General features: G+C 44.0%; 1 protein-coding gene across 2 annotated transcripts; it reads left to right on the forward strand.

The window, feature by feature from the left end:
- Positions 1–1,649: 1,649 nt before the first annotated feature.
- Positions 1,650–23,814, forward strand: LOC110004212 (filamin-C-like). Of its 2 annotated transcripts, XM_020659764.3 has the most exons (47): positions 1,650–2,373; positions 4,662–4,910; positions 6,507–6,604; positions 7,675–7,825; positions 7,924–8,042; positions 8,159–8,236; positions 8,328–8,490; positions 8,583–8,783; positions 8,951–9,067; positions 9,690–9,827; positions 10,000–10,126; positions 10,216–10,352; positions 10,442–10,635; positions 10,742–10,855; positions 10,957–11,100; positions 11,253–11,376; positions 11,621–11,781; positions 11,881–11,971; positions 12,135–12,304; positions 12,416–12,533; positions 12,629–12,891; positions 13,026–13,623; positions 14,016–14,189; positions 14,972–15,134; positions 15,226–15,554; positions 15,650–15,773; positions 15,952–16,108; positions 16,194–16,383; positions 16,472–16,495; positions 16,602–16,843; positions 16,941–17,040; positions 17,137–17,277; positions 17,394–17,522; positions 17,656–17,829; positions 17,939–18,103; positions 18,242–18,445; positions 18,551–18,703; positions 18,819–18,941; positions 19,057–19,305; positions 19,429–19,698; positions 19,810–19,947; positions 20,086–20,201; positions 20,986–21,118; positions 21,228–21,404; positions 21,543–21,761; positions 22,245–22,466; positions 23,095–23,814. In XM_020659764.3, the coding sequence occupies exons 1-47, from the start codon at positions 1,998–2,000 to the stop codon at positions 23,280–23,282; spliced, it is 8,235 nt and encodes a 2,744-aa protein (XP_020515420.2). In that variant the 5' UTR covers positions 1,650–1,997; the 3' UTR covers positions 23,283–23,814. The 2 variants fall into 2 exon arrangements, with proteins under 2 accessions (XP_020515420.2, XP_065813131.1); XM_065957059.1 differs by lacking the exon at positions 8,951–9,067.
- The last annotated feature ends 482 nt before the right edge of the window (positions 23,815–24,296 follow it).

Below are 24,296 nucleotides of genomic sequence, written 5' to 3' on the forward strand. Positions count from 1 at the left end.
GCCAAACTATATCGAAGTAATGCTGAACACACAGTGATTCATCATTATTTACAATCCAACTGACATCTTCACAATTATCAAAATAAAGAACTTGTTTTGTTATTTATTTCTGCATTTCTTTTTTTGATATGTTTGTCTATGTTAAGTCTGTTAATCAGGACTTGAGATATTTCTACTTTAAATTCAGGAATAAATGTGAATTAATGTTGCTATCTACATCATATATTAAAAGCATGACTGACAAATACCAGCATTGAGGCCCTGGTTTTATTATAGAGATACTTTACATGCTTGTGATTTAACTAGAAATAAAATGAATACAAAATGAAAGTATCTTAATTCTTCTGCTACAACTGCAAGGTATTTTTTCCACATTTGTACCAAAAGCATTAGCTAGATGAACAAAACCTCTCGAGGATCTCATTATATTGTGGCAGGTAAACATTGGGACCCCTGGCTGCAGACTGAGTATTTTAAGAATGCCTGCTGCGTGTGTCACAGTTATTCTTAACTCCCACTACTTCATCGACGACGGCGCTGGCATCTGGTGTCACTGCCATGTCACTGACTGCTGAGTCACAACACCACCTCCATCCCTGAACCTGCAGCAAACACATTGTTTCTGAGAAGTGACTCGTTTTGGATATAGTAAGATGATTGATTTCGCTATAAACACACTGACAACGGTCCCAGTGTATTTCTACACACAGCCTCATCTCCAATCAATGGGTGCTGTCATGCTGTCACTGAACAGAGTTAGAGGTGACACTAACTTGTTTCCAGTCATTTCAAGGTGTTGTTCTTTCGAGTTCTGTACTAAAGTTGTATTGGTATTAAAAAGAGCATTTTGAGTGTGTAATTTTGGCTTAATTACTGACATTTAGTTAGCTGACAGGCCCTCAGTTTCTTTTCTTAAAGTTCTTGTGAGACACTTTTGGTTTGAGTCCATTTTCACATCACTATAAATCTCCATCTATTTCATAACCAGCTCAAAACTCATGACATGAGCTTTAAAATATTTGAACAAATGTGATTAGATGGTTTTTTTTTTTCTCCAGAACTATGACATCATGTTGATCAAAAATTTAAATAAACAGATTTCAGCCAACTATCCTCGATAACCTCTCCGCAACTGGTTTTGACCTTTGCTGCACTGCATAGAATTGCATTTCACCCATGGGTGGCAGATATCTGTGAAACACACGTAATGCAGTTGCTTCATCTATCAGGGTGACCTCATCCTTAAAATGTCCCTCTCTAAGGCCCCTGATAGAACTTTATGTGCTAATAAACCTTGTACTTTATGACAATAATCCTTCATTAGAAAACATTATTGAGACAGAACGGCTCAGTCACTGGCCTTCTCATCTCACCTTCTTTTCTTAGCTCAATTGTTCAGCCACTTAGACCCTGAGCGTGACACACATTCTCAATAATCGTTCAGCCCCCAGACTCCCAAATAGGAGCGCCTAAAAATAAGGATACGTTGTCCGGGGTCCGTCCGATCCCTGCCCCCTCCTCCGCGTAAACCGACCCGACCCCCGTTGTCCTTATGGATGAGCAAATAGACTATGATCACAGAGGCTGCGTGACGCGGCCCTGGCTCCTTTATAAACCAAACTCTTTCCACTCTTCAACAGTCAAGTTACACACGCTAGAGTCTAACACTGCTGCTCCAGCTCAAAACTGAACTTCTTCAAGTATTATTCTTGAGGCCACAAAGAAAGGAACGACTTGCCAAGAGGGTGCCAATTAAAAAAAAAGCGGACGACCAGCAGCCCTGCTCATTGTAAAACCGGATAATTTAATCCATCATTGTCCTGTCACACGCGGTTTTTTCGCAAGTACATCCGAAAAATCTGCGGACTGCTTCTTCAACTCCTCCAAGTTTGAACTTTCCTCCGCGAGCGCGCGCTTGCCATCGACCTGCTAAAAGTTTTCTGCGCTTGCCGAGCGAGTGTCACCGAGGTATAAAAGTGGACGAGGAAAGAACCACCATGATGAGCAATAACTACAGCGAGGACCAGCTGCCTCCACAGTACTACCAGGGCACCGAGTTCGGGGAAGAGGAGGACGACGAAATGCCAGCCACGGAGAAGGACCTGGCCGAGGACGCGCCATGGAAGAAGATCCAGCAGAACACCTTCACCAGGTGGTGCAACGAGCACCTCAAGTGCGTCAACAAGACCATCAACGACCTGCAGAGGGAGTTCACTGATGGGCTGAAGCTAATTTCGCTCTTGGAAGTTTTGAGTCAGAAGAAAATGTACAGAAAGCACCACACCAGACCCAACTTTAGGCAGATGAAACTGGAAAATGTTTCTGTGGCGCTGGAGTTCCTGGAGAGAGAACACATCAAACTAGTCTCTATAGGTGAGTAACACTTGAGATCTAATAACTGGAATCAAAACAGCAATAAAGTACAGACAAACAAAGATATATTCTCATCATTAGATAGGAAGTAGTAATAAAATAATTGGCAGATTAATGAGAGGCGGAGCTGTTATACCTCCACAAACACATACAGCATTCTGTTGCTGCTCTGTTGGTATGTTATCAGCCAGCAGTGCCTGTCAGACAAGGCTTTCACAGGCCTCTGGAAAGCTGCATTGAGTCGAGGTCAACAGCTTATTGGAAAGTTACTGCAGAGGTGCCACTGATGTCATTAACTTGTGCTAGGGCCATGCCTGGTGGCTCCATAGTGTGCTTATGCTTCCCCTGCTGCAGCAACGTGGGCTGGAAATTCACAAGTTCTTTGCTAATGAGAATGAGGCAATAAATGAATGTAGACCATATTGCCACGCACACAAACACAAGCGGACAGGCACACATACACATTCTTCCCTCTAAAGTCAGAAGTCTGAACAACTCACATGGGGCTCTGTGTTGTCAGCCTATTGCTGTCCTCACAGAGCCAGCAGAAACTCCTGCGAGGTGCGGATTAACTCCGGTGGGGGGATTTTGGGGGATCAGACTGTGGAACAGAAAGCTGAAGTTACAATAAATTGTTGCGGATATCTATCACATCGACAAAGTCACCAGAGGCACACTTTACTCCACCAGAATGCCACCTCTTAGAAATACTCAAGGAGAAAGTAGAAACCTATTATGGAAAGCACACATATTGTAAGATGAGTTATGGCTTCATTATACACCTGTAGACAGCCCCACAACTCATACACGAGACACGTTATTAACATTTTGAAGTATTTTTCTGTTTTGGTGACTAATGATCCTGACACACACTTGAGTGAAATTCCCAGCGTGGCTGAGGCTTTGGCCGCTGGACTGTGAATAGCCAAAGTGTGTCTACCTTGATACAGAGTGTGTGTTTTAGTTTAAATCTGTGTTGATGTAGCCTCTCAATGGCAAGCTCAAATCTCAGGGGCGTTAAGGTCAAAACCACAGCTATCACCTCCAAGTGTTTGGCTGCGGGAGGGTGTTTAGGATTTAATGTTTGTGTGTGTCTAGATCTGTTGTCCCAGATGTACACACACACACACACACACACGCACACACACGCACACACACACACACACACACACACACACACACACACACACACACACACACACACACACACACACACACACACACACACACACACACACACTAGGTCAGACTGTTTTGACAGAAACAGGGCGTGATAACAGAAGTGCTGGTTTTACTTCCTAACACATTTTCCTCTATTCAGCACAAGTGGGTCAATGTAGCTCTCTTAACACAATTTCTCCTTACAGAGACACTAAAAAAAAACATCACCAAAGGCTTAGCTGTACATGTGCCACAGGATCAAAACCACACTGTGCCACATTGTCCCACCTGCTTGTGCCAGTCACACCGTGACACATCACACGTCACGCTCTTAAACGGAGCTTTGATCTATGAAAAGAGAAACAGGCCCAATAAAACTGTCCTGTGATAAACAACTTGCACCACAATCCCTTTGTTATTAAAGTCTTACTATATTTACCAGAGTGTATCACGGCAGATTAGTCGATGAAACATTAAAGTCTCCTCAGAGGTTCTTTGGCTTGAATGGCTAAAATGTCCAAATTAAAGTGGATTTGTAATGGATTATTTGACGACTTTTCCTCGGAGAAAGTCAGGAAAAGAGTCGCATGCGTGCTGTCAAAGGATCTAATCTGCTTCTATGTGATTTATCACACTCCAGTGCTACAAGTTTGGGAGGTAATTGAAATCCGAGTGGTATTTATGCAGAAAGGGATCCACTTCCACATATCCTCAGCTGTCACTGTCTGCAGAGTTGCATTGTGACTGGATGACAGATTGTCAGGGGTCCTCAGCCAGACAGCTGTCTGAGAGAAGGGGCTCTGGGGAAGCAGCGAGGAGCATTAGATTCTTGTCTCCTCAGCAGTCAATCATCATTGTTTATATTTCCACTCAGAATAGCCTGGTCATCTCTAAAGAACAGCAAGGAAAAAATAATTCATCATTTGTAACACACTTTTATTCTTAGGTTTTCAATTCTTATGGTTTATCTTAACCAGTGTACAGAATGGTTTTGCAGTGTACATGTAAACATAAACAACAATAAATGAAAGTACAGTTCAAGATACGATAGTTAACCAACATGTTATGTGAACTTTTGGAAGTTGTAAATCCTCATGTTTCCTATTCTTTCTACTGTCCAAATACAGATAGCAAAGCCATTGTGGATGGAAATCTAAAGCTGATTCTGGGTCTTATCTGGACCCTTATCCTCCACTACTCTATCTCCATGCCCATGTGGGACGACGAGGATGAAGAGGAGACTAAGAAGTTGACCCCCAAACAGCGCTTGTTGGGCTGGATACAGAACAAGGTGCCTCAGCTGCCCATCAACAACTTCAACCGTGACTGGCGGGATGGAAAAGCCCTGGGAGCTCTGGTAGACAACTGTGCCCCCGGTAAGAAGTTTGCACACAGTCTGGCTGAGTCCATGGGAGGGGGAGGTTCTGAGTGCTGAGTCAGAATGCACCCAGTGAAAAAGGCTTCTTGTGTGTAGCCGTTTTCCTTGGTTGCTATGGAGGCAGGGGTCAGGCATGTGCCAGTCAGTTAGTCAGAAACTCTATCACCTCCTCAGGAGAACCTGTCTCCTTTGGTCTTCATTTAGAAATGAGAGAGGTGTACTGTATGTCGCACACAGTTTTGATCACACACTAGTTCAAACACACACCCATATTCAGATTCATATGTCAGAGTAATCTGTCTCTGGAGACTAGGTAGTGTTGGTAGGTTGCAGAGGCGTTGCTGATGGCCATAGGACGTCCCTGCCAGCTGTCCCACAATGACTGAAGCTTTCAATCTCACTGTTTGGAGCCCTAAGGCCCAAGTCCGACTTTAGTGTTTATAGCCCTGCTGCTACACAACACCCCCAAATTTGGGCACCATTCCTCCTCTTCTGTCAAGGGGGATGCTTGGCCAAGCATCAATATGCAGAGTGATCTGTCACAGGGAGGTGCCTAAGCCACAGATCCGAGGACCACAAGGCCATAGTTTGAGTTACTGCCAGTTTTGGCTTCTGCTATCACAGTGAACATCAGTGTTTTTTTTCCCTAGCTGAGCTTGAAAGAGTAAAAGGTGTAGGAGAAGCAAGAGGAGGGAAGAGCAATGTGTTTAACTGTGTTTATGTGAGCCATCGATCTGAGCAGACGCGTCTTTCAAACACAATGCTGCAACACTGACCATACAAGGATCTGCTGTTTCATCAGCTTACACCAAACAGCAGGTCGACTGACGAAACTACTGAAACACAGAAACACAAGTGCTCCGTACAAAACAAGCTAAGTGGCTTCATATGGATTTGAATTACAATGTATTCAACAGGTAGATAGCCACAATGTTTTGCACAGGGACAGTGCATGTTAATAAAAATAAATATCATGTTGATACATCAGTTAGCAATAATTCTAGTTTAAACCTGTAACACCAAAATCTGCAGTGCATCCCTTCTGTTCCTAAAAAAAACTGCGTACATCTGCTACTGTCTTTGCAATGAAACAAATAGTCCCCCATAGTAACATGATGGCAGTCCCAACCTGGTGCCTCCAAATTGATAGTTTTCTGATTATTTTTTCCCTGTAATGTTGTTGCACACCGAGGTGCATGTAAACTCCACCCTGTTAATACTGTTGTCCTGTGTCTATAATAATCGGATAATAGTCTTCTATGGGGGTGCCTGTATGAGTCTTTTAAGTGAGTGGCCACTTTGTCGCCAACACTAATCCAATTTAGGTATTAACAGCCTGCAGGAGGTTAGCATTAGCTTCAGTGAAAGTGTAAGTGTAAGCGTGTTGGAGGTGGTTGATTTTAAACGGGCAAGAGACCTTCATTTTCTTCGATTCACGGGAGCAAAGCAGTGTGGGTAAGGTCAAGCAATGTTGTAGTTGGAGGTGTTAGACAGATAGTAGTGATAGCCCAAGTGGCCTTATTATAGAAACTTCAGCATAACACTGACTGCATTTATGTCTGCGGAATTATAACCCTGTTGCTTGTTCTGTTAGGTTTGTGTCCTGATTGGACAGACTGGGACCCAAACAAGCCTGTGCAGAATGCCAGAGAGGCCATGCAGCAGGCTGATGACTGGTTGGGCGTGCCTCAGGTAAGATGCACGAGAGAAATCAGTCACAAATTGTTAGACTGCTCAAGCTCAGCTAAAACCAAAAAAAAAACTGTTTGTTTTCTGATTGGCAAATGAGGTCATAAAACTCAGTTCCAAGCAGTTTAACCCAAGTACCAATATGCATTTGTGAATACAAACATGCCTCACCACATGTACATATGCCTTTGAGGCAACACAGAACAGAAAATAGCCAGCACTGTGCATGATATGTAGACCAGTGTTTTTCCACAAAAAAACATGCTGGAGGGGTGCTATGAAATATTAATTTTTCAGCTTAATTCTGATATTTCCATTTACTGTAGTGTAGCTTTCTAGTAAATGAGTTTGTAGAGCAGTATTTGGTAGACTTGGGAATTTGTGGATGTGAGAAATTTCTTAAGACCTTCGGAACCAGCCAACGAAACAGAGGTGTAAATGTGCACATGCTGCTCAGAATAACAATGTGAACAGAGCCAGAGCCAGAGTGTGATATTTCCAGTCCTGTTTGTGCGACTCTGAGTCTCCGTCATGTTATGTACTCTATGTCGCTTGTTTACTTGTTTGTCTAAGACACAGGGTTAGCTATTCTCCATGAGGCTTAGCATTGGTGAGATAGCCGTGGGGTTTATGTCATGGCTCTGCAGGGCTGGGAGGCTAGATTCTTGTGTGGTGGTGTTAAGGAGATGTGGGAGAGGTCTGGCTCAGGATAAATCCCCACCCCCCTGCCTGGCTTATTGAAGGCAACAATCCTTAACCCTGCCGTCCTGGGGTTAAATATAACCAGCGTGGAGCAATGCTTTGTGCCACTGTGTGATAGGCAGATGAAGTACTGAAAGGGAGAGAGGAGTCAGAGATTGGGGGAGTAATTTAAGTTAAATCCTTGTTTAATCCCATTGCACACTCCTTATTAAGGGAAATTAGTATTATGATTTATGAAACACTTCTTAGAAATGAAAATACCTACATTTAAGAAATTCATCGGGCTATCATGCTTGTGGTCATGGTTGTTGCAGGAAGTTGAAGTTTATGTTGATCATCCTTTTCCTTTTGGTTTTCTTTCTGTGCTGTAGGTGATCGCTCCTGAGGAGATTGTGGACCCAGATGTGGACGAGCACTCAGTGATGACTTACCTGTCCCAGTTTCCCAAGGCAAAGCTAAAGCCTGGAGCTACTCTCAAGCCCAAACAACTTTTCCCGGACAAGGCCAAAGCCTATGGACCTGGTGCGTAGCCAAACAGCAGCCTTGAATTCCCAGCAGCTCACAAAGCATCATAATCCCATGAATAATCTATGAATGTTTTTTTTGTATTTACATCACAGGCATCGAGCCTAATGGCAACAAGGTTCTGAAACCAGCTGTGTTCACTGTGGAAACTCAGGAGGCCGGCAGTGGTGAGGTCCTGGTCTATGTAGAGGATCCCGAGGGACACAAAGAGGAGGCATGTTTCTTTTGATAGACTGAGGGCTCATGGAGTGCTAACTCAGATAATCGTGCTCAACTTCAAAGTTTAACATATTAATTTCATCATCAACGCTGTATCTTCTCATTCTATAGGCTAAAGTTAAGCCCAGCAGAGACAAGAACGGAACCTACACGGTCACCTATGTTCCTAAAGTTGAAGGTGTCCACAAGGTACGCATCATTTTTTTCTAGATTCACATTTATTCTGTACATAGAACAAGAGTACAAGGTGCCCTTAACATTTTTTACATTTCCCTCTTAGGTGAAAGTGCTGTTTGCTGGTCAGGACATTGATAAAAGCCCCTACACAGTGAACGTAGCAAAGGATATGGGTGACCCCAGCAAAGTCCATGCCAGGGGACCAGGTTTGGATCCCACAGGCAATGTGGCTAACAAGCCCATCTACTTTGACATCTTTACAGCTGGTGTGTATGGAACATTCAGCCACTTCTGATGAACAAAGCCACAAAATCTACTTTCACCTGTGATAAATGACTAATATTCTCCTCACACTAAGGTGCGGGTAATGGTGATGTAAGTGTGGTCATCGTCGACCCTCAGGGCAAAAAGGACACAGTGGAGCTCATCCTGGAGAACAAGGGCGACAGCGTTTTTCGTTGTACTTATCGTCCAGTGCTGGAAGGTCCTCACCAGATCCATGTCCTGTTTGCAGGCCAGGAGATCCCCAAGAGCCCTTTTACTGTCAACATTGCAGAGGGTAAGCAATCTATCTGTGCTATAAATTACTGTCAGACAAATCTGATTTCTTAGCCTGCTGTTAGCGTCAGAGTGATCTATTCGTCACAATCGTTACAAGTCATCTTTATTTTCCCAGGGAATAGCCTCCAAGTTTAGACCATAACCCTTCCTATGTGTCATTTCTAGCTCCACAAATTGCTCCTCCTGTGGGAGCTCCACTGCAGATAGTCCCTCAGTCAGTGGTTGCCCCTCCTGGAGCGAAGGGGGGGAAGGGGGTACCCCCTACAAAACCTGGTCGCCCAAGTTAGTATGGCCTGCTGGGAGGAGCTTGTGCCCAATGCTCAGCCAGATCCCCCAAAACCTTTCCTTATGCTGCACCCTGCAGACGCAATCTCTCTGCTCTTTAAGATTAGGGTGCTGCGGTTGAGTGCCGTGCTTGGTCGCCTGCTCCATCTTTTTGCATCTTGCAGCTTGATGGTTTAGTTTTGTTCAGATATAGTTTATGTGTTGTTGTCAGTTATTTTGTGTATTGTCCCACCCTGCATTTCTGTATACTTTGTTCTGTTAAATATCTTGGCTTGTGCTGTTGACATGTTTGTTTTTATCGCTGTCTAAATTTGCATCAGCCAGAATTCAGTTTAAGCCTGCAGTCAACATTTTAGAGTGACTAAAATGTTGTCAGATGCTCCCTTGGTGCTTTCATATTTGTCAATATCCTTTTCAACATTCTGCACTTTGTGCTGTATGTGCTGCAAAAAAGCATCATTCTCATTTACAGGTTTTGCCAGTCAACCTTTAAGAAACCCACATGAATTGGATATTTTCTCGTCTTTTCTACTAACATTGCTGTCAACTGCTGGCTACACTCAGTTGCCTTCTGCTTTGCTAAATATTTCTCTTTCACACTTGTTGTCATTCGTTTCAGCTATAAACCCAAACGCCTGCAGAGCTACAGGCAGAGGCCTTCAGCCCAAAGGCGTGAGAGTAAAGGAGGTTGCAGACTTCAAAGTCTTCACCAAGGGAGCTGGCAGCGGAACGCTGAATGTCTCAGTCAAAGGACCAAGTGAGTCAGACAGCCCTCTCTTCTCTGCACCACTTGTCCTCCTACATTTTTTGAACTATTTCCTCTTTGGGGTTTATTCTTACGGAAGCTTTAAAATATGATAAAAAAATAACATAAAAATGTTTTCTCTTGCCTAAAAATAATACATATTGTCTGTGTTTTTCATCTTCAGCTGGAGCAGAGGAGAAGGTGAAAGTGCAAGATGCAGGAAATGGTGTGTATGAGTGTGAATATTTGCCCCTTAAGCCTGGTAAATACACAGTCAGCATCACCTGGGGAGGCCAGCCTATCCCACGCAGGTACACTCCTATTGCTGCCCTAAGATAATCACAAACAAAGTACATTCACTCTCACACTGGGTAATATTGTGTTTTCTTCTATGCTACAGTCCATTCGAGGTGGAGGTTGGAGCAGAGGCAGGTTTTCAGAAGGTGAGGGCCTGGGGTCCTGGTCTTATAACGGGCATGGTGGGAAAATCGGCTGACTTTGTAGTAGAGGCCATCGGAACCGAAGTTGGAACATTGGGTGAGCCATGTGCAAGTGATACAAGACGGGTGAATTCTCAATGTATTCTAAATGTGATACCTGAGTATTACAATTCTTGTGCTGTTCAGGCTTCTCCATCGAAGGCCCATCACAGGCTAAAATTGAGTGTGATGATAAGGGCGATGGCTCCTGTGATGTGCGCTATTGGCCCACTGAAGCTGGTGACTATGCCGTCCACGTCATCTGTGACGACGAGGATATCAAGGACAGTCCCTTCATGGCCCACATCCTCCCTGCAGAAAATGATATCTTTCCTGAGAAGGTATTTTCCTTTCACTCAATTGTATACCATTCTTATAAGCATACATTCAATTATCGTGGTAAAATATTTTTGTAAAGAAAAACTAATAAAAAGGAATACGCTGCAGGTGAAAGCCTTTGGTCCAGGACTGAAGCCGACTGGCGTCGTTGTGAACAAACCAACTGAATTCACCATTGATGTCCGCATGGCAGGGAAGGGTAAACTCAAGATCTACGCACAGGTATGGAGACCTTTTATGTGAATTTATAGGATCACATCATTTATATTGAATGTGGCATGTGGCCTACAGATGGGATCTGACATGCTTTTGTATCCACTCAGGACGCCGAAGGCTGCGCCATCAACATCAAGATCACTGACAAGGGAGATGGCACCTTTCTGTGCGTGTACACTCCTGTCAAGCCCATCAAACACACCATCATCATCACCTGGGGGGAGGTCAACGTGCCCAACAGTCCCTTCAGAGTAAGACCCAGTGTGATGTACACTCACACATTACTGCGCTGCACATACAATTAAGCCAACTTAATATAATGATACTCCAGAAAAGTAATAGGGTTGCAGTAGTTCTACTTCAACCAATTGCTTCTTGCTCAAGTTGCCTGTGAATTCATTAGGTGCTGGTTGGAGAGGGTTCTCATCCTGACAAAGTCAAAGTCTACGGGCCTGGAGTGGAGAAGACTGGGCTTAAGGCTAATGAGCCGACATACTTCACTGTGGACTGCAGTGAGGCCGGTCAAGGTGAACATTTGGGGACTTAGTTGACTTTTAAAGAAATAATTGCTGTATCATTCGAGTGCTGAAGAATATAAAGCTGGGGACGAAGAGAAAAGTTAATATGTACAGTTCAGCTACCAAAGTAGAGGAAAGTTTTTTAGACGTACTTGGAATAAAGCTTTAGGCATTGGAGTGACAGCTTCTATTTATTCAGATCATCTGCTTTTACTGACCTCTGTGAACTGTGCTCATTTCTATGCGCCATTAGGGGACATCAGCATTGGAATCAAGTGTGCCCCAGGGGTGGTTGGCCCTGCTGAGGCAGACATTGACTTTGACATCATCAAGAATGACAATGACACCTTCACTGTCAAGTACACTCCCCCGGCTGCGGGAAAATATACCATCATGGTGCTCTTTGCTGAGCAGGTAGGAAAACAACTAACAGAGTTTTATATGATATGTTTTTTAACGTTTTATTACTTTTGAGTTTATTTCATGACTGTCTTTTATTATTGACTTTATCAGGAGATTTCCGTCAGTCCTTTCAAAGTCAAAGTGGATCCTTCCCATGATGCAGGCAAGGTGAGAGCAGAGGGCCCTGGAATCAACAAAACAGGTGAGATCCACTGACTCAGGAACCAGAGGTAGTATAATCACTACACACACTGAAGTTTTAGGCATTTGCATTTGAAACAAACACCCACAACAGTACATTGGTGTCATACAAATGCTTTGAACTGACTAGAATTGATAGCACTAACAAAACACATGTGTTTCAGGTGTGGAGGTGGGCACTCCAACCCACTTCACTATCTACACAAAGGGAGCTGGCAAGGCCAAGCCTGAGGTGCATTTCGCAGCATCAGGCTCAGGAGAGGCGGTTCGTGACTTTGAGATCATCGATAACCATGATTACTCCTACACTGTCAAGTACACCGCTCTTCAACAGGTACAGCACGCCTCTGTTTGAAGCCCATTAACATCACAACATGATACAGAGATTTTTCATGAAACACCTCCAACTGAATCCATATTCATTCTTCCTTTCGTGCTTCTTTAGGGCAACATGGCAATTTCCGTCACTCATGGAGGGGATCCCATTCCCAAGAGCCCTTTCAACATCACGGTGGCCCCGCCTCTCGATATCGGACAGGTGAAAGTTGAGGGACTAGAAAACAGTAAGTTTCACACCCCTAATGCTTTTTTTTTTTTTTACATTCACTTTGTCAAATTGCAAACACTTTTAATTGTTTGATGTTGATCTTTCCTGCAGAAGTGGAGGTTGGAAAGGATCAGGAGTTCACCGTTAACACAAAGGGTGCCGGTGGGCAGGGAAATGTAGGTGTGAAGATGACCTCACCCTCTGGCCGACCAATCCCTTGCAAGCTGGAATCAGACAAAGCCAAAGGCACTCACAGTGTCAAGTATATTCCCCCAGAGGAAGGGCAGTACAAGGTTGATGTCAGCTATGATGGCAACCCAGTGATGGGCAGTCCCTTTGAGGTTGAAGCAGTCATGCCTGCAGATCCCTCAAAGGTATAAGTTCATTCAAGCTAAATGTAGTTCTACTCTTTGAAGCCCATATCACATTACATGCAAATGTTTAAGGTTTCTGAACACAAGTTGGTTGTTGTCACTAATAAAGATCTCGCTTGGGTTTTGCATCACAGGTGCGAGCTTATGGCCCAGGCCTGAAAGGAGGCATTGTGGGTAAACCAGCTCCGTTCACTATTGACACAAAGGGAGCTGGTGCAGGCGGACTGGGCCTGACTGTGGAGGGTCCCTGCGAGGCAAAGATTGAGTGCCAGGACAATGGTGACGGAACATGTTCAGTGAACTACCTGCCCACGGAGGCCGGGGAGTACGCCATCAACATCTTGTTTGCCGAGAAGCACATTCCCGGCTCGCCGTTCAAAGCCCCAGTGCGCTCAGCTCTCGACCCGAGCAAGGTAACGGCAAGTGGGCCAGGTCTGGAGAGGGCCAAGGCAGGAGAACCAGCAACCTTCACTGTGGACTGCACCAGGGCAGGAGACGCAGAGCTCACCATCGAGATTGTGTCAGAGACCGGGGTTAAGGCTGAAGTGCACATCCAGAAAACTGCAGAGGGGACCTTCTCTGTCACATACATCCCCTCCTTCCATGGCACACACACCATCACCATCAAGTATGGTGGTCATATGATTCCCCAATTTCCCAAAGTCCTGCATGTGGAGCCCTCTGTTGACACCAGCGGGGTGCACGTTTATGGACCGGGAGTGGAGCCTAGAGGTAACTAGACCAAGAAGCCAAGTTTGAATAAAAATGTACAAGTGTTAGCATTTTCAAATTGCTTCTCTTACAAGTAACTAATCTATCAATTGAGCTGTTTTTTTTGCAGATTGCAGCTTCTCAGAGGTGTAAACTTTGTCTTGTTTGAATTAATATTTTTCAGTATTTTTGTAGGTATAATGGGCTAAAAAATTCATTGTTTACACAAAAATAAATAATGAATCGATGAACTGATATTGGAAATATTGAATTGCCGGTCAATAGTTATATTTTTACAGGTTTCATAGCAGCTGCTTTAAAAATGTAAATGTCAGGTTATATTATGAAGGAGCCTTCTCGGTCTTGTTTACCTTAGTAAACAAATAACCAGAAGGGGCTTTTTTTGTTTGTAGGGGTCCTCAGAGAAGTCACCACCCACTTCATCGTTGATGCCCGCGCCCTCAACAAGGTTGGAGGAAATCATGTGAAGGTTCATGTTATCAACCCCTCCGGCTCCAACACAGACACCTACATCACCGACAAGGGAGACGGCAACTACAGAGTGGAATATACAGCGTTTGAGGACGGTAGGAAAGAAGTACTTTTTAATACTTTCATTTAACTGAGAATAAGAATTCATACTTTTAAAAAGTCAATCAGTGAAGAGGCATTAGATGACAGTGATACATGTAAGATCTACTGTGCAACAAAAATGTAACATTAACAATCTTCAAATAGAAAGAGGAATTTTACAAAGGCAGGCTTTCTTAACAAGACTGAAGGAGAGCTCACTAACAGGTGATGGAGTTGGGGGTTATTTGGAAAAAAGTAGGATAGATAGAAAAGAAAGAATGAGAGAGGGGTATAAATACAGAATGATGCATTGGAGCAATGATGTGGAGGGCAGAGAGCAGGGAGGCAGACTGGTTCTGTTTTATAAATAGGGTGCTCTGGAACAGAAGCTCTTAGCCAGGCAGGTATGTGTGCTCAAGGCTGCCTGCACACAGCTATACAGCAGGGGAGTGACAGGGGATATTAATAGAGACCTATAACACAAAGCAAAGAGATCACAGAGCACTTCTCCACCACCAGACATGCTCCAATATCACAGCAGTGCGACTGGGAATCTGGCATATAGGCCTACTGAGAGGGCTCTGTCAGAAAAATGTTGTTACAGAATAATGAATAGGGAACAGATGTAACAGCTTGTAAGTTCACCAGAGTTCTGCGCTTCTTTTATAAATAAACACATGTTTATCTTCCTAAAAGGGAATTTGTCTAGTCCATGATAAAAATGAATTTGAATTTACTGGCTTGCTTTGAAAGGTTTGGCGTCATATATTAAACTGACGCATCTCTATGTGTGCAGGAATGCATCTTATTGAAGTGCTGTATGACGATGCTCCTGCCCCAAAGAGTCCCTTTAGAGTGAATGTGGTGGAGGGATGTGATCCAACCAGGGTCCGTGCCTATGGACCAGGTCTGGAGGGAGGAATTACCAACAAGCCCAACTGCTTTACAGTTGAGACCAGGTACTGGTTTTTTTCCACATTTGGAGAAGAAACTTGGGGGGACTGAACTTAAACACTTGCAGTTGAATAAAGGTGTTGGCTTCTATCTCAGGGGTGCTGGTACAGGAGGCCTGGGCCTGACCATCGAGGGGGCCTCAGAGTCAAAAATATCCTGCAAGGACAACAAAGATGGCAGCTGCAGTGTGGAGTACATCCCCTACACTCCTGGCGAGTATGATGTCAACATTAATTATGGAGGTCAGGCGATCCCAGGCAGTCCATTCCGTGTACTTGTCAGGGACCCTGTGGATCCCACTAAGGTGAAGTGCTCAGGTCCAGGTCTGGGTGCTGGAGTGAGAGCCCATGTTCCTCAGACTTTCAAAGTGGACTGTACCCAGGCTGGACAGGCTCCACTGGAAGTCAAACTCTATGGCCCATCAGGTAGACCATGCTGACACAACTTACAAACAAACTTAAACAGCTGTCCTACTTTTACCAAACCAAAAAATATCATATCCATGTTGTTTAATCTTCAGGTACTGTGGAGCCTGTTGGTGTGAAGAATAACGGTGATGGCACACACACAGTTCACTACACCCCAGCCCAGGATGGCCCCTACACTGTTGCTGTCAAATATGCAGATCAGGAGGTCCCACACAGGTACAGTGTGAATTCAAACCAGGCAGTGGGCGCAGACATGTCTTAATTAAAGTTCTGCTCCTTCTGACTTCATTTATAAAGAAATACACACTGAAGCCAATTTACTGTTCCCACTTCTCTCTTCTGTAGGACTGGATTTAGTAATTATACTTCTTATAATTCTCTCCTTCTTCAACAGTCCTTTCAAGGTAATGTCTCAGCCCGGGCATGACGCCAGTAAAGTACGCGCAAGTGGCCCTGGTCTAGACAAAAAAGGTGTGCCTGCAAGCCTGCCAGTCGAGTTCACCATCGATGCTCGCGATGCTGGAGAGGGACTGCTCACTGTGCAGATTCTGGTGGGTTCAGCTTTCAATCATTTCTGACACTTACACTACCATCGAGAAATAACTAATTGTAAAATAACAAGTTGTTTGTTGACAGGACCCTGAGGGGAAGCCAAAGAATGCAACAATCCAAGACAACAGGGATGGGACCTACACCGTCTCCTATGTGCCTGACTCTACTGGCCCCTATACCATCACCATTAAATATGGGGGCGATGAGATCCCTTACTCTCCATACCGCATCCAGTCCCTTCCCACAGGAGACGCCAGCAAATGTCGTGTCACAGGTAAGAAAACCAGTACGGATACATAAATGATAGGACGAATAGAATAGTTTATCATAGTTATATAAAAATTCTAATTTTTCTTTTCCAGTGTCTATCGGAGGACATGGCGTGTGTAAGTAATCAAGGCTTTGTTTGACGTGTTATACATTTCTAAAAACAAATCTTAAATCCATGCATTTATGCAGTACTTATCATACCTTATTCTCATTTCTTGACAGCGAGTCTTCAGAAGCTGCAGACCTCAGAGGACACAGTCATCACTGTGGATGCAAAGGCTGCTGGGAAAGGCAAGGTGACCTGTAAGGTGCTCACCCCTCAGGGGATGGAGGTAGACATGGATGTGGTGGAGAATCATGATGGGACCTTTGACATTTACTACACCGCCCCTGAACCTGGGAAATATGTCATCACCATCCGCTTTGGGGGACAGAACATCCCTAAAAGCCCCTTCCATGTGGTGGTGAGTAAAGGAGGAAGAGTTCTGCAGTCAGTGTTAGGTGCACTCTAGTTCTGACATTTAGTCACATGAAACCAACAATTTCTCTCTGTATTGACAGGCCACAAATGAGCCGGTTGTACCCAGCGATACTGTGGATCCTCTCTTCCGTCCTGTTAACTTCCTTGTCCCCTTCACGCCACAGCAAGGGGAAATCACAGGTGTTACAAACACTGCTCAAACAGAAAAAAAACACTCAAACCCACAAATATCTTCTTCATGTCACTTACGTTTAACCAAACCCCTGTCATTTCCAGGTGAGGTGAGGATGCCTTCAGGCAAGACAGCTCGTCCACATATCACAGACAATAAGGATGGCACCATCACAATCAAGTACCAGCCCACAGAGAAAGGCCTGCATGAGATGGACATCAAATATGACAGCAACCACATTCCAGGTCAGAAACAGTGTAGAAGGATGGGATTATTTTCTCTAAGTATATCACAGGAGTTGTTTTCTATATTATTTATCTAAGTTCTGAGTCCTTACACTTTTTTTTCCTTGTCCCCATAGGAAGCCCTCTTCAGTTCTTTGTGGATGCTGTAAACACAGGAGTGGTGACTGCTTTTGGTCCAGGTCTGAGTTATGGAATGGTCAACCGAGCTGCCATTTTCACTGTGGTCACCAAGAATGCAGGGGAAGGTAGCAAGCCTGACTTTTATAGCAACATTTTCCGTCACATCGTGGATATGTGATAATACAGTTATTCGATGCAAAACTGCTGTTTACACAAAACTACAGAAAACTGATATTCTGTGCCACCCCCACCCCCCAGGTGGTCTGTCCCTGGCAGTTGAAGGTCCCTCTAAGGCTGAGATTACCTGTAAGGACAACAAAGATGGTACCTGCACTGTGTCCTACCTGCCCAGGGCTCCTGGAGACTACAACATCATTGTCAAGTTTGACAACAAGCACATTTCTGGCAGTCCCTTTACTGCTAAGATCACAGGTTGGGAAAAAAATAAATTCTGCCTTTGTTGGTATTTATAGGGGGTATCTATATTAAACCAATTTTTAGGGGTTGACAAATATCTGAATTGCATTTTTTATTTGTATAGGGGACGACGCCATAACGAGAACATCCCAGCTGAATGTTGGCACAGCGGCTGACGTATCCCTAAAGATCACAGAGACTGATCTGAGCTCCCTCTCTGCCAGTATCAGAGCTCCATCAGGCAATGAGGAGCCCTGCCTGCTCAAGAGACTGCCCAACAGACACCTCGGTGAGATATTTACTTCCCAGACACACAAAAAAACAGGAAGAGCAAAACAGATAAGATGCTGTCGGATGCAATATATATTACATTTCAATTTTCAGTTTTATACCTTATTTTTTCTTCTTGTCTTTCTTAAATTCCTAGGTATCTCTTTCACCCCTAAAGAGGTCGGTGAGCATGAAGTAAGCGTAAGGAAGAATGGGATGCACGTGGCCAACAGCCCTTTTAAAATCATGGTCGGTCAGTCAGAGATCGGGGAGGCCAGCAGAGTAAAGGCTTTCGGCAAAGGCCTGGTGGAGGCACACACCTTTGAGATGGCTGAGTTCTTTGTGGATACAAGGAATGCTGGTAAGTCTTCGATACACACTTCTCATTTGTTAGGGCAAGCACAGTCAGAAAACATAAAAAGGCAGCAGTTGTTTCATTCCTCTTTTTTTTTACCTGATTCTTTAGGTTATGGAGGTCTAGCATTGTCAGTTGAGGGTCCAAGCAAAGTGGATATCAACTGTGAAGACATGGAGGACGGGACATGCAGAGTGACCTACTGTCCAACAGAACCTGGGAGTTACACTGTCAACATCAAGTTTGCTGAAAAGCACATCCCAGGTTAAAATCTTCTACATACTTAAATATATAAATAAGTAACTGTTAAAAAACAAAATATATATATATATATATATATATGCGTATTTTGTCAACTGTATGTGTTGCTGCCCTCCAGGAAGTCCTTTCACAGTGAAGGTGAGTGGAGAAGGAAGAATGAAGGAGAGTATTACCAGAAAGAGACAAGCCTCTTCTATTGCCTCAGTGGGCAGCACATGTGGCCTTAACCTCAAGATCCCCGGTAAGTCCGTAAGCCAGAGACAGAAGTACTTAAAGGGCAGTGTTCAACCATCCTCAAATAAATGAACCTGCTGAACACCCACATTTATGATGTCACTTGTTTCTCCACACTGTAGGAAATTGGTTCCAGATGGTTTCAGCTCAGGAGAGGCTGACGAGGACGTTCACCCGCAGCAGCCACACCTACACCCGCACTGAGCGCACGGAGATCAGCAAAGTACGTGGTGGGGAGACCAAGAGGGAGGTACGAATGGAGGAGAGCACCCAGGTGGGCGGAGGAGGAAGCCCCTTCAGAGATGTGTTTGGAGATTTTCTGGGCAGAGAGAGCCTCAGCAGCTTTGCGGGCATCACCGCCAGACCTGAGGGTAAGAGTCCGTTATACAATCCAATTTTCACAATATGACAAAAAAAAAAAAGAAAGATGACAAATCATTTCGCCAAGCCTGGATTGTATCTAAATAAAAGTTGTGCTGCTCTGTACTATCCAGTTGATAGGGGCTCTCAGGCTATGACAGCTCAAGTGACTAGCCCCAGTGGGAAAACAGCGGACGCTGACATTGTGGACGGAGGGAGCAGCACCTACAGCGTGCGCTTTATCCCCCAGGAAACTGGACCCCACACTGTCAACGTCAAGTATGGAGGCCAACACGTCCCAGGGAGCCCCTTCCAGTTTACTGTGGGACCTATGGGGGAGGGAGGATCACACAAGGTCCGCGCAGGAGGACCTGGACTAGAGAGAGGCGTGGCCGGAGCACCCTGTGAGTTTGCTGTGTTGTGAAATCCTATTCAATACATGGTTTTAAATGTTTCATGTTATTTTGATACTTAAGATACATTCATCTTAATAAGCTTTGTTTCATCCTCTCCAGCTGAGTTTAGTATCTGGACCAGAGAAGCAGGTGCTGGTGGTTTGTCTATTGCTGTAGAGGGCCCCAGCAAGGCTGAAATCTCCTTTGAAGACAGGAAAGATGGTTCCTGTGGAGTCTCCTACATAGTCAAAGAACCAGGTAGAATATTTCCCAAGTGTAGAATATTCTTTTTTTAATGATGTACGATTATTTTTGTCACTTAACTGCTGAACTTTCAAGTAGTTTTCCATCACATCCACCAGTTCAATTAAAGAGAATAACCTGTCTGCTCCCCAGGTGACTACGAAGTGTCAATCAAGTTCAACAATGAGCAAATCCCTGACAGCCCCTTCATTGTTCCGATTGCGACACTGTCAGACGAGGCCCGCAGGCTCACGGTCACAAGCCTTCAGGTAAGATCACACATACAGAGTAGGAAACAAATCCACACTCATTTGTTGCTGAAAAGAATCAAAGACACAACCCATGCACAGAATATAGCAGAGATGAATAACAGATTGCATGCAACATAATGTATGAATGATGGTAGATATTTCTGTCTCAAAGCACTTTGCCCTTGACGTGTAATTGAATGCCAGTGTTGGAGCAGTATCCCCAACTATAATACTGTGATACTGGCCAGTGATGAAGGGCTGGATTAACTGTCCCTCGCGTATGTGGGGCAACACAAGCTGTGCTATGTGTGAGCAGTCAGATTGTGTTTCTGTCTGAGAGGAAAGAAAAGAAGAACGGAGTGAGCTGGAGTTGAAAACTCCTTTAAAGAAACCTGTGACAGCTCACAATATTGGTCTCCTCACTTCATGGACGCTTGTTTTATTGGCCTTCACAGTTTCCATTACAGCTGTCAACAATGCTAAAAACGTTTATTTTTAGCCAACTTAAATGCCACTTCAGAGTGCTTTCCCACTGTGAAAAGCCAGCTCAAGTGCCAATATCAGACAAACGTTCAAAATGTCACGCTAGCTCTTATGTCTGGTAGGGCCGCTTGTCCACCTGTAGGGCAAAAACACTAAACGCCTCGTTGTAACCTCTGACCTCTCTGCCTCTCACACTAGAGTGCTCAATCTATTTCTGTTCAGACGTGAGTCACACACTTGTCAGACACACTCTGTCCCTCGGGTACACACACACTGAACAAATATATATTCTAAACATATTCTGCCCTGTATTTTATAGGAAAAGGACTTGAAGGTAAACCAAGAGGCATCCTTCATGGTCCAGCGCAACGGGGCTCGAGGTGTGGTGGACGCCAAAGTCCACACGCCATCTGGCTCTTCTGAGGAATGCTATGTCACTGATCTTGACAGTGGTAAACATAAACCTTTCTATGTGGGACAAAGTTGCCTTTAGAGGAAAGATCATACAAACATCATATATGAGGACCACATCATTAACACCCCTGCTTGTGTTGTGTTCAGACAAGAATGCCATCCGCTTCATTCCACGGGAGAACGGCGTTCACTCCATAGACGTCAAGTTCAATGGATGCCACATTCCTGGAAGTCCCTTTAATGTGCGAGTGGGAGACCCAGGTCTGATTGCAGACCCAGGCATGGTGACAGCACATGGCCCTGGACTGCAGGGAGGAACCACAGGTAGAAATAGCCGCCACTGCTGTAAACATGTACCGCATTATCATTTTGCATGGTTTCCTTGAGTATCATGTTCAGCTAATTCATTAAACAAGTAGTTAATAAGCTGTCCTTTCATTTACCCCCTCTTTTTCCCCACAGGTGTATCCTTAGAGTTTGTGGTCAACACCTGTAATGCAGGCTCTGGCACCCTGTCTGTAAACATAGACGGGCCATCTAAAGTCAAGATGGACTGCCGCGAGTGTCCCGAAGGTTACAAGATCACCTACACACCGATGGCACCTGGCAACTATCTCATCACGATTAAATATGGAGGGCCACAGCACATCGTGGGCAGCCCTTTCAAAGCTAAAATCACAGGTCTGCTTAACAGTCATTCTCCCATCTGATCTGTCGTTCGCAGACGACAAGTGCCTTGATTATGAAACAAGTGTTCCTCTGAAAACAGGGTGAAGTCAGGGAAACGTTATGTCATCATTCTTCCTTCTACTTAGAGCACATCTTACATAAAAGCTGTGTTTCTTTGGCACTACACAGATATTGTCTTTCACTACTCGGTGCATACAAATGTAGCTTTTTTAAATAAATGTGACATGAAATTACTTTGAAGAAAAAGGTAATCTTGGAAGTTCACTTCATCTATAACTGGTGTGAACTGTTTCTCAGGCACTAGTTTGCTTCTTTGAAATGTTCTGCAATGCAAAATCCTCCCAAAGGCAGCGGCATGATTGCTTCCCTCTTATCCTTGTCGATTCTAAGTGTGTTATATAAAGTCTGGACTGAGCAATGATGACATTAGATAACCTCTGGCTCTCTCCCTCTCTCTTTCTCTGTCACGGACAGGTGCCCGCCTATCAGGGGGACACAGCCTCCACGAGACGTCCTCTGTTCTGGTTGAAACCGTTACCAAGACCTCCAAAGTGGGCGGAGCCTACAGCTCCTCATCTTCAACCACCTCATCAATACTGGCATCTGATGCCAGCAAAGTGGTTTGTCGTGGAGCAGCACTTTCTAAGGCTTTGGTCGGACAAAAAAACAACTTTACAGTTGACTGCAGCAAAGCAGGTGAGATTATTACCATACCAGGCAGACACCAATAGAAATGAGATCTACATAGCGAAACAAAATACAGCCACAACAGATTAAAGTAATATGGATTTCTGGACTCTTGCCTGCAGCTTAACACGCTCTAAACAGAAGAACATTAAAGCCTAGTAGAGCTGAAATGGTGAACATTTTAAAAAGCATTCTAGTCATTTGAAGACCCGCATTCACTTTTATATTAGTTATTGTTTGTCTCCACCGAACTCTGAGAGAAATAACTGGCTTTTGAGGTGGTGGCTAACTTTGTTTGGCTAACTTTTTGTGCTTGGCAGGTTGAATATATTTTATCAAACTGGTTTTACTGAAAAGAGCTGCCTACTGATGCTGAAAACAGAGTAAACAAGCAGGAGTAAATGAAAGATAAAAATACACCAAAACAAAGAGTTAGAGCTGAGTGCACTGTGGAATTGGGAGATAATGCTCTGCGGGTTTTTAACTTTGACTGATATTTATTTTATTATCAGTACTCCTTCAATCTGTTGGCTGGATAAAACTTTTAGATAAGTGCAGCTTTAAGCCAACATAAACACATCTATAAAACTTTTGTACACTTCCATCATTAAATCCCCTCTGTTACTGCTCTGTCCAGGTACCAACATGCTGATGGTTGGGGTGCATGGACCCCATGTTCCCTGTGAGGATGTGCATGTCAAGCACATGGGCAACAAGCTCTACAACGTCACCTACACCATCAAGGACAAGGGCAGCTACACTGTCATCGTCAAATGGGGTGACGACAACATCCCCGGGAGCCCGTACAAAGTGGTTGCTCCTTAAAATAAACTCGACCAATGTGCCAGCCCTTCTCCAACACTGACCCGTCACCCTTGTCTCATCATGTCAATCAAACTGCCCACTAGTTCTCTTCAGGCGCTGCTCTTCAGCGAATCATAGTATACTCAACACGCACTAAAACCTGCAAGGACATCTGCTTACAGTTTTCTAGATGACAGAATACCTGATGTGCCAAAGTTTTGTATTAACTCCAGAAATTACATTTTGCAAGATTGCATCCACATTCAGATTGTTGTTAAGGCAAAAGTGTGGTCTACACGCCTTAATAATGTAATGTTGATCTAATGCTTTGCCCGGTCCATAAAACTTCCTATATCTGTTCTGGTTTTGTAAAGGAATGGCATAATATATGAATGTTGAAAGTTTCTGGAGACATCAGCAGTGTTAAAGTGTGATGCAATGTGGTTTTTGTATGGTTTAAGGATGATTTTTGATTTTTTTGTTATATTAACCTATTTTTGGTAAGTCTTTGCAGCCCTAATAAAGATTTAATTGCTAAATTTTCAGACAAAAATGATTGAATTTATTTGACTTCTCACAGTGTTTGTAGACTCATCAGCAGTTCAACAGAACATTTCCTGTTCTTCAGATTATCATAGATATTTTCAGATCACCGCTGGTTTCTTTACTGAGCTGTGGTCAGGATATTTTCTTCCAGGCTCTCAGTTGGGTATCTGACCGGTACTTGATAGATCAAATGGCTTTTATTTTGCATAAAGGATACTTATGATTGGTCCAATGATGAATCCCCTATAGTCCTTTATTTAAGGGTAACAATTATCCAACATTACTGTTGAGTATTGTACAGACAAAGCAGCAGCCCTGGTTGTTCCTTTAGTACTCCCATTTACATCCTGTACTTGTCCAGATGCAATCACAAGATGGCAGCAAAGTCAAGCTCCGCTGTATCTACAACTTAACCAAACACACCAGAACCAAATCTCCATTGTTCCCAGTGAAGATTAACTACACATCCTTTACACAAGGGAAACACAA

Source organism: Labrus bergylta, chromosome 7, assembly GCF_963930695.1.
Source record: "Labrus bergylta chromosome 7, fLabBer1.1, whole genome shotgun sequence".
NCBI classification, from domain to species: Eukaryota; Metazoa; Chordata; class Actinopteri; order Labriformes; family Labridae; genus Labrus; species Labrus bergylta.

What these genes read in the sequence shown, in the direction of transcription:
- LOC110004212 (XM_020659764.3), top strand. Translation starts at nt 1,998, where the DNA reads ATGATGAGCAATAACTACAGCGAGGACCAGCTGCCTCCACAGTACTAC. An exon ending in AGTACACCGCTCTTCAACAG is followed by an intron (nt 12,305 to 12,415) that starts GTACAGCACGCC and finishes GTGCTTCTTTAG; the next exon opens with GGCAACATGGCAATTTCCGT. An exon ending in TCACGGTCACAAGCCTTCAG is followed by an intron (nt 20,202 to 20,985) that starts GTAAGATCACAC and finishes TGTATTTTATAG; the next exon opens with GAAAAGGACTTGAAGGTAAA.